Source organism: Hemitrygon akajei, chromosome 26 (genome assembly GCF_048418815.1).
Source record: "Hemitrygon akajei chromosome 26, sHemAka1.3, whole genome shotgun sequence".
NCBI lineage: Eukaryota > Metazoa > Chordata > Chondrichthyes > Myliobatiformes > Dasyatidae > Hemitrygon > Hemitrygon akajei.
Genome location: NC_133149.1, coordinates 46,793,919 through 46,806,679, shown reverse-complemented (window position 1 = coordinate 46,806,679; position 12,761 = coordinate 46,793,919). Strand labels below are relative to the sequence as shown.

The window sequence follows — 12,761 nt, the reverse complement described above, 5'->3', positions numbered from 1 at the left end:
CTACCACCGATGCTTCTGACACTTCCCACTCCTGGCACTGGACTGACATGCTGGAATGGGAAGTATAATCGGAATGGGTGGATGCAGGGAGATCCCGCTTTTTCTGGCTTAGTGAAAGCAGTCTCCCAATCTACGTCGGGTCTCACGGATATACAGGAGGCCACACTGGGAGCACTGGACACAGTAGATGACCCCTACAGATTCACAGGTGAAGTGTTGCCTCACCTGGGAGGACTGTCTGGGGCCCTGAATGGTGGTGAGGGAGAAGATGTAAGGGCAGGTGTAGCACTTGTTCCGCTTGCAAAGGTAGGTGCCAGGAGGAAGATCAGTGGGGAGGGATGAGTGAATAAGGAAGTTGATCCATAGATTCTGCCTGACCTGCTGAGTTCAAGTTCAAGTTTAAGTTTATTGTCATTCAACCATACACAAATACATAGCCAAACAAAACCGTGTGGCTCTGGGACCAAAGTACAAAACACAGTACATACGGTCACACACAGCACATAGAGTTACGATCCAGCGCATACAGTCACAAAATAATACCAGCACAAGTTCCTGAGTGGCATGGTCTGAAGATTGAAAGTGTGAGGTACATGTTTCTGTAAGACAGTGTAATGTTACTGACACGATCATAATAAAACAAGCAGTCTGATAGATATGTGAAACAGCAGCAATACAAGATGAAAAGTGACCAGTGCAGGATATGAGTGTGTCTGTGACTTGGGAAGTGGGGTAGGGCATTTGGACAAGGGTGTACATGAGTAATGGATGGCAGCAGGGTTTAAATCTAACAGCTTGGTGGAAGCTATTGCCCAACAGTTGTGGGTCTTGTTCTGCTGTATCTTCTGTACCCATTGGCAGGAGGTCAAAGAGACTATGGGAAGGATGGGAGGAGCCTTTGACAGTATATGCAATGTTTCTGATGTATGTCCTGAATGGTGGTGGGACGGGGCTGAGAAGAGAGATCCTGGTGATGTTTTCAGCATCCTCCAGCATTTTTAAAATCCTATATGTTAATCATGATTTTCAGCATTTTCAAAATCCCAGTATTTCAGTGATGTCCATTTCATGTAAATACATAATTCAACAATATTCAGAAAGAGTTCTGCCTTCTGCCACCTTCCTTCCCGGTCCTGAAAGGGTCTCGGCTCTTTCTTCTTCTCCAAAGATGCTGAGATACTGCCTGATCATTTGAGTTCCACCAGCATTTTGTGTGTGTTGCAAATAAGGAACAGGAATGACCGTGGATAGAAAGGGATATATGAAGGAAATATTGATAGAAGTTTTGCACAGGAGGTATTGAGAGGTGCAGTTATAATTTTGATTTTGCTCATTTGCTTTTGATCCAGCAGGAATTGCAAGGATGAAGCAGTGGATTTAACTGTAATTGAGACAATGGAAGTCTTCTGGACACTGTATGCTGAGATGAAGAAGAAGTGTGTAAGTTAAAACTTCATGCATTTGGAGAAAAATACACTCAATGGTCACTTTGTTAGGCACACCTGTACACCTGTTCTTTAGTGCAAATATCTAATCAACTAATCATGTGGCAGCAACTCAATGCATTAAAGCATGCAGACTTGGTCAAGAATTTCAGTTGTTCAGACCAAACATCAGATTGGGGAAGTAATGTGACTTAAGTGACTTTGTCTGTGGAATGATAGTTGGTGCCAGACGGGGTGGTTTGAATATCTCAGAAACTGCTGTTCTCCTGGGATTTTCACACACAGCAGTCTTTAGAGTTTACAGAGAATGGTACAAAACACATCCAGTGAGCAGCAGTTCTGTGGATGAAAACACTTTGTTAATGAGAGAGGTCAGAGGAGAATGGCCAGACTGGTTCAAGCTGACAGGAAGGTGACAGTAACTCAAATAGCCACAAGTTACAACAGTGGTGTGCAGAAGAGCTTCTCTGAATGCACAATATGCCAACCCTTGAAGTGGATGGGCTACAGTAGCAGAAGACCACAAATATATAATCAGTGGCCACTTTATTAACTAGTAAAGTGGCCACCAAGTGTATATTAGAGTGACAGCCATGTAGGAAACAAAATATTAATAATGACTTCCTGATTATTAACTTCCCGCTGGAACTCCTGGCCTTTTTAAATAAAGGAAATGTTAACACTTAACTCCAGAATATCCCAGCATGATCAGAAGAGTTCTTCAGCCCTGTAAGTTGACCAATTTAGTTTCCCCCCTCTTCCCCAAAGCCACTGCCACTAGGATAATCACATATTCTGGACATTGAATCCTCCTCGGTTATCGAAGTCTAGAAGTCACCAGTTTGACCTCTGTTTCGGCTGCGCAGTATTTTCTGCTGGTTTGACTCGGAAACAGTGGGAACCTTGGTATGATGGCCAGACTGGTTCTAATCAAGGGGCTGGGTCACAGGAAGATTTCTTGTGCTGTGAGGTGGGGGTGTTGTGTGGAGTGGGCAGGTAGGACAGGGGTGCAGAGGGCCTTAATCAGATTTTTGAACAATTAACTGTTAAAACCTATGGTGTTGAACCCCATATATTCCTGGTCTCATTTAGGCAAAATGCTATGGATTTCCAGCATCTGTAGAATCTCTTGGGTTCCTGGTCTTTATTTACTTTTGTTTGAATCCTGTTTCAGAATCAGAATGGGTTTGTTGCTGCCCTCTTGAAGACCTTTGAACAAGCAAAGGTAAGAGACTGGTTATGGAAATGAATGAAACTCTTTAGTTAGTCACACTTCAGTAGCATGTAGAATATATAGAGAAACAAAAGAGAGATCTACTATCCTTTCATGTAGAACATTGTCAGAGCACAGAGCAGAGGGTCTGTTTTACAACTAGCAGAGAATAGCATGGATTTCCTACTCAGTGAATGTGGCTCTGGCCCCATGGTGTTGGGTTTTGGCTCCTGTACAATGGGGTGCAAGCTGCTCTGGCCTCTGTGAGTTGAGATGGCATCTGTGTGCATTGGGGTCTTTCTTCGCAAAGTCCCCTGTGCTTTGGCCTCTGGGGACTTGCCTCTCTGTGTTGGGATATGTCCTCTGTGCTTTGGGGTCTAACCCCAGTGCATTGAGGCTCTGGCCTGAGTTGGGGTATGTCCTCTGTGCTTTGGGGTCTAACCCCTGTGCATTGAGGCTCTGGCCTCTCTGAGTTGGGCTCTGACCCCTGTGTGTTTGGCCCTGGCTCCTGTGCATTGTGGACTTGCCTCTCTGAGTTGGGGTACGTCCTCTGTGCTTTGGGGTCTAACCCCTGTGCATTGAGGCTCTGGCCTCTCTGAGTTGGGCTCTGACCCCTGTGTGTTTGGCCCTGGCTCCTGTGCATTGGGGACTTGCCTCTCTGAGTTGGGGTATGTCCTCTGTGCATTGGGGTCTAACCCCTGTGCGTTGGAGACTGGCCTCTCTGAGTTGGGGACTGGCCCTTGTGCGATGGGCTCTGGTGCCTGTGCAAGCTGCTCTGGCCTCTGTGAGTTGAGATGGCATCTGTGTGCATTGGGGTCTTTCTTCGCAAAGTCCCCTGTGCTTTGGCCTCTGGGGACTTGCCTCTCTGTGTTGGGATATGTCCTCTGTGCTTTGGGGTCTAACCCCAGTGCATTGAGGCTCTGGCCTCTCTGAGTTGGGCTCTGACCCCTGTGTGTTTGGCCCTGGCTCCTGTGCATTGTGGACTTGCCTCTCTGAGTTGGGGTATGTCCTCTGTGCTTTGGGGTCTAACCCCTGTGCATTGAGGCTCTGGCCTCTCTGAGTTGGGCTCTGACCCCTGTGTGTTTGGCCCTGGCTCCTGTGCATTGGGGACTTGCCTCTCTGAGTTGGGGTATGTCCTCTGTGCATTGGGGTCTAACCCCTGTGCGTTGGAGACTGGCCTCTCTGAGTTGGGGACTGGCCCTTGTGCGATGGGCTCTGGTGCCTGTGCAAGCTGCTCTGGCCTCTGTGAGTTGAGATGGCATCTGTGTGCATTGGGGTCTTTCTTCGCAAAGTCCCCTGTGCTTTGGCCTCTGGGGACTTGCCTCTCTGTGTTGGGATATGTCCTCTGTGCTTTGGGGTCTAACCCCAGTGCATTGAGGCTCTGGCCTCTCTGAGTTGGGCTCTGACCCCTGTGTGTTTGGCCCTGGCTCCTGTGCATTGTGGACTTGCCTCTCTGAGTTGGGGTATGTCCTCTGTGCTTTGGGGTCTAACCCCTGTGCATTGAGGCTCTGGCCTCTCTGAGTTGGGCTCTGACCCCTGTGTGTTTGGCCCTGGCTCCTGTGCATTGTGGACTTGCCTCTCTGAGTTGGGGTATGTCCTCTGTGCATTGGGACTCCGGCCCCTGTGCGATGGGGCTCTGGCCTCTGAGTTGGACTCTGGCCCCTGTGCATTGGGGACTTTTCTCTTTGAGTTGGGATATGTCCTCTATGCATTGGGACTCTGGCCCCTGTGCGTTGGGATATGTCCTCTTGGGGCCTAACCTCTGTGCTTTGGCCTCTGCGACTTGGGGTCTAACCTCTGCATGTTGGGGACTGGCCTTTGCGAGTTGAGGTGTCGTCTCTGTGCGTTGGGCTCTGGCCCCTGTGCATTGGGGACTTGCCTCTCTGAGCTGGGATATGTTCTTTGTGTGTTGCGGTCTAACTTCTGTGTGTTGGGCTCTGGCCTCTGGTTATGGCCTTTGAGTGTGGGTCTGAGCTTAATGTTTTGCAAAAGCAAAAACAATAAAAAGCTGGAAACACTCAGTAGGCCAGGCAGCATCTTAGAAAATGTTTATAGTAAATGATAGCTAATGTTTCCCAAATTCCCATTCCACCGATACTGTTTGGCCTGTGACAGGTATCCACTTACTTCCTTCAGCACATCAGCTTGCTACCACAGCTCGCTAGTGTCCTCTGTCCTGGGCCAGTCTTTCGAATTGTCACCAATATAGCCCATCTTCAAAGAACATTCCTCATTGCAGGGATGAGATCTTTGGAGCTTCTGTTGGTGTTTCTGTATCTCTGGGTTTTTATGGGATGGGATTGCTAGCTCCATGTCCAACCCTCCTCCTTTCGCAGCCAGGCTTGGGACTGTCGATGGTAGAGTTGTGTATACCCAGCATTTTCTTTATTTTTAATATCTAATTCCCATCATCTGCAGTGATTATTTTGATTCTGCCAGTGTTCCTTTGTGAAGGATTTTACTTTTCCTTTTGTCTTCACCCGTTCACTTGCAGTGAGGGAGGGTAAACCCTCTGAACAGTGTGATTGGCTTCTTAATCAGAATCAGGTTTAATATCACTGACATATTGAATTGAATTGACTTTATTTCTTACATCCTTCATATACTTAAGTAAAAATCTTTGTTATGCTTCCATCTAAATGTGCAATGTGCAATTTATAGTAATTTATAATAAGCAGTATATACAACATGTCGTAAAACTTGTTTTGTGGCAGCAGTACAGTGGAATACATAAAATTTACTGTCAGTTACAATAAGAAATATTAAAAATAAATATGTCGTGCAACAGAAGAACAAAACAGTGAGGTAGTTTTCATGGCTTCATGGACCGTTCAGTAATCTGATTGCAGAGGGGTAGAAGCTGTTACCGACTCGTTGAGTGTGTGTCTTCAGGCTGCTGTACTTCCTTCTCAAAGGTAGCAATGAGAAGTGGGCTTGTCTTGAGTGATCGGTTTCGTTAATGATGTGTTACGAACCCCGTAACTGGGTGTCTTACCAGCAGAGATAGAAATGTCCGTTGGAGTCTGGTGATGCTATTTTCAACAGTATTAGTAAAAATACACAAAAATAATATCAATGCAAATATACAGATAATATACGTCATCAATACTAAACCTAAAAGTGCGGGTATAATAATAATCAATAAGAAATAAGCTCTATCGTTGTCTAGGGGATAATGAATTGTCAGATGGAAATATAAAGTTCAGTTCAGTTCATGCAGGCTGTGGTAGTTGTTGGTCGCTGTGTTGCAATTGTTGGAGAGAGAGAGAGAGAGAACAGTAACAGCTATTGACTTGCCGACTTTCCTTTACGATTTTGATCCGTCGATGCGTTGTTGTTGTGGCCATTCACGTATGACCCCTCCGTCTTTGAGCTAGACCGTTCCGTGGAGGACTCGTCACCCAGGCAAGGGTGGACACACACACAAGCCCCCACTGGTCTTGTAGCGTTTCTCCTGGTGCGTCTGAGGGGTGTTGCCCCAGACCCTACTTTTATCCCCACTCATGGGGTCTCAGGTGTCAATCAGGTTGGGATGATGCAACCCATCAAACCAGCCCACTCTGGTTGCCCCCTGAGGGGTTTCAATGAATAGAACAGTACTCAATAAACAATCCTTCTCCAAGAGACAATAGCGGTAATCAGTGGTTCCGTTCCGCTTTTGTTAGGAGGAGACATTCCACTTTGTGTATCTCTGAGTTGTCTCTCTCTCATTAACTGACATGAGCTGTTTATCAATAACAACTGTCTGGGCAGCTTTCCGGTGTCTCTCTCTCATCTCCCTTGATAACAGCATCGGAATAGCAGCGATTTGTGATTCTCCAAAAGTGGGGGGGGGGGGGGGGGCATTGGCGATTCTGTACCCTTCTGCCCATCAGAGTTGTTCATCATTCATAACAGATGGATGCTGCCTTCTTGAGGTATTGCCAATTGAAGATGTCCTTGATACTGCGGAGCCTGTGCCCACGATGGAGCTGACTGAATTTACAGCTTCCTACAGCTTTTTCCAATCCTGTACAGTGGTGCCTCCATACTAGACAGTGATGCAACTGGTCAGAATGCTCTCCACAGTATGCAGATTTAAGGTGAATGGGAGGTGAATTATAAGGGAGTTGAGAAAAACTGAGCTTTGTGGGTTATTGGGGTCTAAAACTTTCTGCCTAAAAGGGTGGTAGAGGCAGAAACCCTGAGCACATTTAAACAACATACTGTACCTGCCTGAGCACTCAATGACTAAAGTTGGGTCTACCTGAATCCTTTGCTCCTCATTCGCTGCAACCTTCTGAGATTCCTGGGACATGTTCCTTAGTGCCAAGTGGCATCCAGTAGCATCGCTTCCATAATCTTCCCATTATCCCCAAATGGATCGTCTGCTCCTAATTATGTAATTTAGTGTAGTGTTACATTTGAGTATAAACATCACACGTCATGATCTAATTATTCCATTAATCACACTGATTTATATTATGGTTAATAACAGATAACAAAGCACTGTTTCCATCTCTGCAGAGATCTCAGCTAGTCAGCAACTGGAGCATTTTGCCAGAGTTGCCTTGGTGACCTGTTTGCAGTAATGCTTTTTCTCCACATTCCAGCCATTTTGTCAAAACGTATTAGCTGTGTTTATGTTGAAATCCCATAGTTATAGTCAGATTGGTTATAAGTCCTCTCACAGTTCAGCTGGATTGGACGTACTTTGCCCTTGCCCTTGCACATGCTTTCCACATTCCTATTACTGGATTCTGATGTAGAATTGTTCTTTTTCATGCAGTTTAACTTTCCTATGATTACTTTTTTATGTAATCACTTAGATACATGTAATTGTTCATCAGTACATTGTTGAATGAGCCTGATGTTTGTAGGGTAATAACTGTTCCTGAACCTGGTAGTGTGGGACTGAAGGCTTCTGTACCTCCTGCCTGATGGTTGTAGTGAGAAGAGTGCATGGCCTGGATGGTGGAAGCACACCACTATCCAGGCCACAATGCTATACCAGTTGTCATGCTATTTGAATGTTTCTGTTTTACGTTAATTGTTATCACTGGAATGTCATTATCTTTTTAGTCAGAGCTTGTTTTTGCAGAGGACTTTTTTTCTCTGGTGTTCTTTCTTGGTTCTTGTAAAACTGAATAAAACAGCCAAAAGCAACAAGTTTTATTTCTCATTCTTGACTTCCAAAGAACCTCAGGATCAAAAACACATCAGAATCCAACAACATCACCAGACTTGCAGTCAACTGCACCACCTTGTGAAAGAAACACCAACTTATTCCCAGTCAGAGTGAATTTATAGTTAATCAACTGTAAATCAAAGATCATTGACTTGAAGCCTCAATTCTGTTTCCTTTTTTGCAGATGCTGCCTGATCTATTAAGTAATTTCATAATTTTCCTGTGTCTGTTTGAGTATCTTTTTCCTTCTCTTTAGGATAATGTCGACCTGAAGGAGATCATCTGCTGTACCAAGCCTTTATTAAAGCAAATTCCAATCAGCAACATAGCCCCTCATTGGACAGACCTACAGAGGAACACTGCACTCACGATACTACTAGCTCACTGTAAGTGTCATTCTCAACAATCTTCAAACTAATACTCTATTAGAAGCACATATACACAAAATGCTGGAGGAACTCAGCAAGTCAGGCAGCATCTATAGAGGGAAATAAACAGTTAATGTTTTTGGCCGAAACCCTTCATCAGATCTCAGCCCAAAATGTCAACTGCTTATTTCTCTCCATAGGTACTGCCTGACCTGCTAACTTCCTCCAGTATTTTTGACCGTAAGATATAGGAGCAGAATTTCAGCCATTTGGCTCATCGGGTCTGCCCTGCCTTTTCATCATGGCCAATTTATTATGCCTCTCAACCCCATTCTTCTGCCTTCTCCCCATAACCTTTGACGCCCTGACCAGCCAAGAACCTATCAACCTCTGCTTTAAATATACTCAATGACTTGACCTCCACAGCTGTCTGAGACTAAGAATTCCACAGATTTCACCACCCTCTGCTGAAAGAAATTCCTCCTCATCTCCATTCCAAAGGGATGTCCTTCTAATTTGAGGCTGTGTCCTCTGGTGCTAGACTCACCCCAGTATAGGAAACGTCCTCTCTTCGCCCACTCTGTCTAAGCCTTTCAATATTTGGTAGACCGATGAGACTTCCTCATACATTAACCCTTTCGTTTCTGGGATCATTCTTGTGAACCTCCTGGACCCTTCCAATGCCAGCACATCTTTTCCTAGATAAGGAGCTTAAAACTGGAGAGGTTTGGATAAGTACATTAATTGGAGAGGTCTGGAGGCAATGGGACTGCAAAATAACAGTGTGGGATGAGGGCCTGTTTCGGTGCTGCTGTACTTTTTTTCTCTACTGACACTGGATCAGATCAATGATCCTGTTTTTCTGCTTTTATTTTGGATTTCTATCATTTGCAGTGTTTTCCTTTTGGACTGTCAGGGGTTCCTGTGGCTATAACACCATTTCCAATCTCCTTATATTGGTTCTGGGTATAAAGGCCAGCGGTTTGGTTAACCTTTACTGTGTCACTTTGGTATTTGCTCAAGGTTCAAGTTTAATGTTGTCACAGGCATAGTTATCCAGAGTGTAAATGCCATGACAATTAGTTTTTTGTAGCAGCAGCACAGTACATTACAGGACAAGGGCAAACCTACACGGTAGCATAGCAGATAGCATAACACTATTACAGCACCTGCTACCAGGTTCAATTCCAAGCACTGCCTGTAAAGAGTTTGTACCCTCTCTCTATGACTGTGTGGGTTTCCTCCGGTTATTCTGGTTTCCTCCCACATTCCAAACATGTACCGGTTAGTACTGTATGTTAATTGGTCACATGGATGGAATTGGAAAGTGTTGATTCATTGGGCCAGAATGGTCTGTTACTGTGCTGTATCTCTAAATAAAATAAATTTTAAAAAAACTTAAATTAACATGAATTGCACATAATTTACATGTATGCAAAATAAACAACAAAATGACACTAATGCAAGATTGAAAGTGAGGAAAACAGAATATTGTCTCAATTGGTCACCCTCCTGGCTTCACCCTATCATCTGCCAGTTTGTACTCTTTCCTCTCCCCCTTATCATCTTATTCTGGCCTCTTTCCTCTTCCTTTCCAGTTATGACGAAGGGTCTCGACCTGAAATCTTGGCTCTTTCTTCTACTCCATAGATGTTGTCTGATCTGCTGAGTTCCTCCGGCATTTTGAGTGTGTCTTAGCCTGGATTGGTGTTTGGGTTTTCTCGGTCAGTTCAGGAATCTGATGGCAGTGGAGAAGAAGCTGTTCTTGAACCTAGAGATGTGGAAGATTTGATCTCTCCTGTTTATATTTTTGTCACTCAGAAAGTAGTGTGAATGCCAGGTCTAAGGTAGATGACCTTGCATTTGCACAAATGGAGATGTATTTGCTACAGTTTTACCCAGCAGGAAACTGAACAGGGAACTCCCTAGTGCACATGCTTACAGTAATCTTGCCTTGATGACTGATCATCACATTTACCAACTGAACTGCAGGAGTGCACGTTACTTATGGATAAATTGGCACAGTTTGCTGTTCAGTATTTGGAGAACATGTTGTTCTCTTCTAAGTACACAGTCTCAGACACAGTCTCATTCACAGCCATGGGATGTCAAATTGCTGCATAGACTGTTTAGTACATAAACCATTACAGCACAGTACAAGCCCTTAAGAGTAACCCACTCTTAAGATCAATCTAACCCTTCCCTCCCACATAGCCCTCCATTATTCTACCATCCATGTGCCTATCTAAGAGTTTCTTAAATGTCCCAAATGTATTTGCCTCTACCATCACCCCGGCAGGGCATTCCACACACCCAGCACATTCTTTGTAAAGAACCTGCCTCTGATATCCACCCTATACTTTCCTTCAATCACCTAAAAATGATGCCCCCTCGTATTAGCCATTATCGCGCTGGGAAAAGTCTCTGGCTGTCTACTCGATCTCTGCCTCTTATCATTTTGTACTTTGTTTAGTTGCAGATTATATAAAGAAATTTGCCGATGAGGGGGATTCTCTGCTAAATGATTTTGAACGAAATTGTGAATGCAATAACCAGGTAAGTACCTTGGTGTTTCCTGTTATGTTATGAATCAGTTCCTTGCTGCTTCTTTATGCATGTCATGTCAGTCACCTGGAAGGTCCCCTGTTCTTATCGTCCCTTGTTTCATTCAACTCCATCTATAAAACAAGAGGCAAAGAAAAGAAGGAATTCAGTGGGTCAGGCAGCATTTTGGAGAGGAATGAAGAGTCAAGGTTTTTGGCTGTGATCCTTCAGGAGAAGAAAAGAAGGGGAAGGAGTACAAGCTGGCAGGTGATAGGTGATTTTGATTGAACTTTTCAAAGAGCAGACTTAACATATTTTTGCCTTGGTTCCACATGTTTATAAATCCATTGCATTGCAGGTTATTTTCCTGACTAGTCAATGAATTCTTCTTTATCTACAGAGGAAGGAGCAAAAATTGTCCCATTAATCAAAGATCAGTGCTGCAAAATTTAATCCCTTAATTTAGAGCTGGGGTTCCCAACCTGGGGTCCGCGGATCCCCCCCTCCACTTAATGGTAGGGGTTTGTGTCATAAAATAAGGTTTGGGAACCCCTGATTTAGAGCAAATAATATCAACCTTTGTCTTGATGAAGGGTCTTGGCCCGAAACGTCAACTTTTTAAAAAAGTTCTCTCCGCAGATGTTGCCTGACTTGCTGAGTTCCTCCGGCATTTTGTGTGTGTTACTCCCAATTTCCAGCATTTGCAAATCTCTTGTGTTTTGGCAAAAAAGAGGGCTATATACTGTAGATAATGAGTATCTATAATGGAAATAGATAATCTCAATAATGAATATTGATAATGGAAGAGATGAGCACAGTACTGAGAAATGTTCTTGGCTCAGGAGATTGTGATATAAACCTGGAATTAGCATGGGTGGTGCTATGAAAAGGCAAAGTTTAGAAAACTTTGAGCGCTATTTCCAGCCAACAGTTTAGGTGTGGCAGAGCTCAAAGTGCATTTAATAGTGTAATGTTGAATCAGTTTATAGGTCTAGCAATTGAGATAGAAATCGCTGACTTTGAATAAGTATTTTAATCATTTATTTTCAAACAGTAAAAATTTGATCATTCATGTTCCTCAAGTTACAGAAACTACAAAACTGAATATTCAACAAGCATACATACCTTTAACAAACATACTTAGTTAAAAGCGCACACAGAGCATACCTTCCCAATGGCCATATGCACTGTTTGCTGTAAACAAAGGGAAAGCGAATCTCCCACACGTGCTGTCTATATACCCAAGATATTTGAAACTGGACATCAGGCAGCTATCCAATGGGAAAAGCAGCTGGAGTTTCTAAGCTAACCAAACAAGCTGGAAGCAACTTTCACCAATCAGAATAAGCCATGTCCTCCCACAGTGCAAATAGTGATAATACAGGGGGAATAACTTTACTCACCCCATCACTGAACTGTTCCCACAACCTATCGACTCACTTTCAAGGACCCTTTGTCTCATGTTCTTGATATTAGTTGTTTATTTATTTATTATTATTATTTTGTTTTTCTTTTTGTATTTGCATTGTGTTGTGTTTTGTACTTTGGTTGTTTGCCCACCCTGTTTCGGGCAGTCTTTCATTGATTCTATTATGTTTCTTAGCTTAAAAGCATAGAAAATAGGTTGACTGTGAATGCCCACAAGAAAATGAATCACAGAGTTTATATGGTGACATATTTCCACTTTTGAAAATAAAAGTGATAATAAAAGTATTTTGATAATAAAATACTTTGAACTTTGAATCAGGTTTATTATCGCTGATGTATGTCGTGAAATTTGTTGTTGCAGTAATCATTGAATCTATGTATAGATTGGACAATGAAAATTAGGGGGGGGGTATAAGTTTATGGAAGCTACACCAAATGATTTTCCAGATCAATATACATGTATTTCAAATTTAAAGAAAAATTATTATATATGTGCATATATATCATCATATACAACTCTGAGATTCATTTACTTACAGGTATTTACAGGAAAATAAAGAAAAACAATAGAATTTATGGAAAATTCTACATAAACA

General features: G+C 43.4%; 1 protein-coding gene across 4 annotated transcripts in view; it reads left to right on the top strand.

Annotated features, from left to right (window-relative positions):
- The window catches only part of LOC140716952 (E3 ubiquitin-protein ligase DZIP3-like), a 195,102-nt gene that overhangs the window by 39,648 nt on the left and 142,693 nt on the right, over positions 1-12,761 (top strand). For 3 of the 4 annotated variants that reach the window (XM_073030130.1, XM_073030126.1, XM_073030128.1), the window contains exons 4-7: positions 1,350-1,440; positions 2,620-2,670; positions 8,082-8,211; positions 10,667-10,749. In XM_073030130.1, coding sequence (XP_072886231.1) covers positions 1,350-1,440; positions 2,620-2,670; positions 8,082-8,211; positions 10,667-10,749 — 355 coding nt within the window. The remainder of the gene's footprint in view (positions 1-1,349; positions 1,441-2,619; positions 2,671-8,081; positions 8,212-10,666; positions 10,750-12,761) is intronic. The other variant, XM_073030129.1, reaches the window with a different exon arrangement.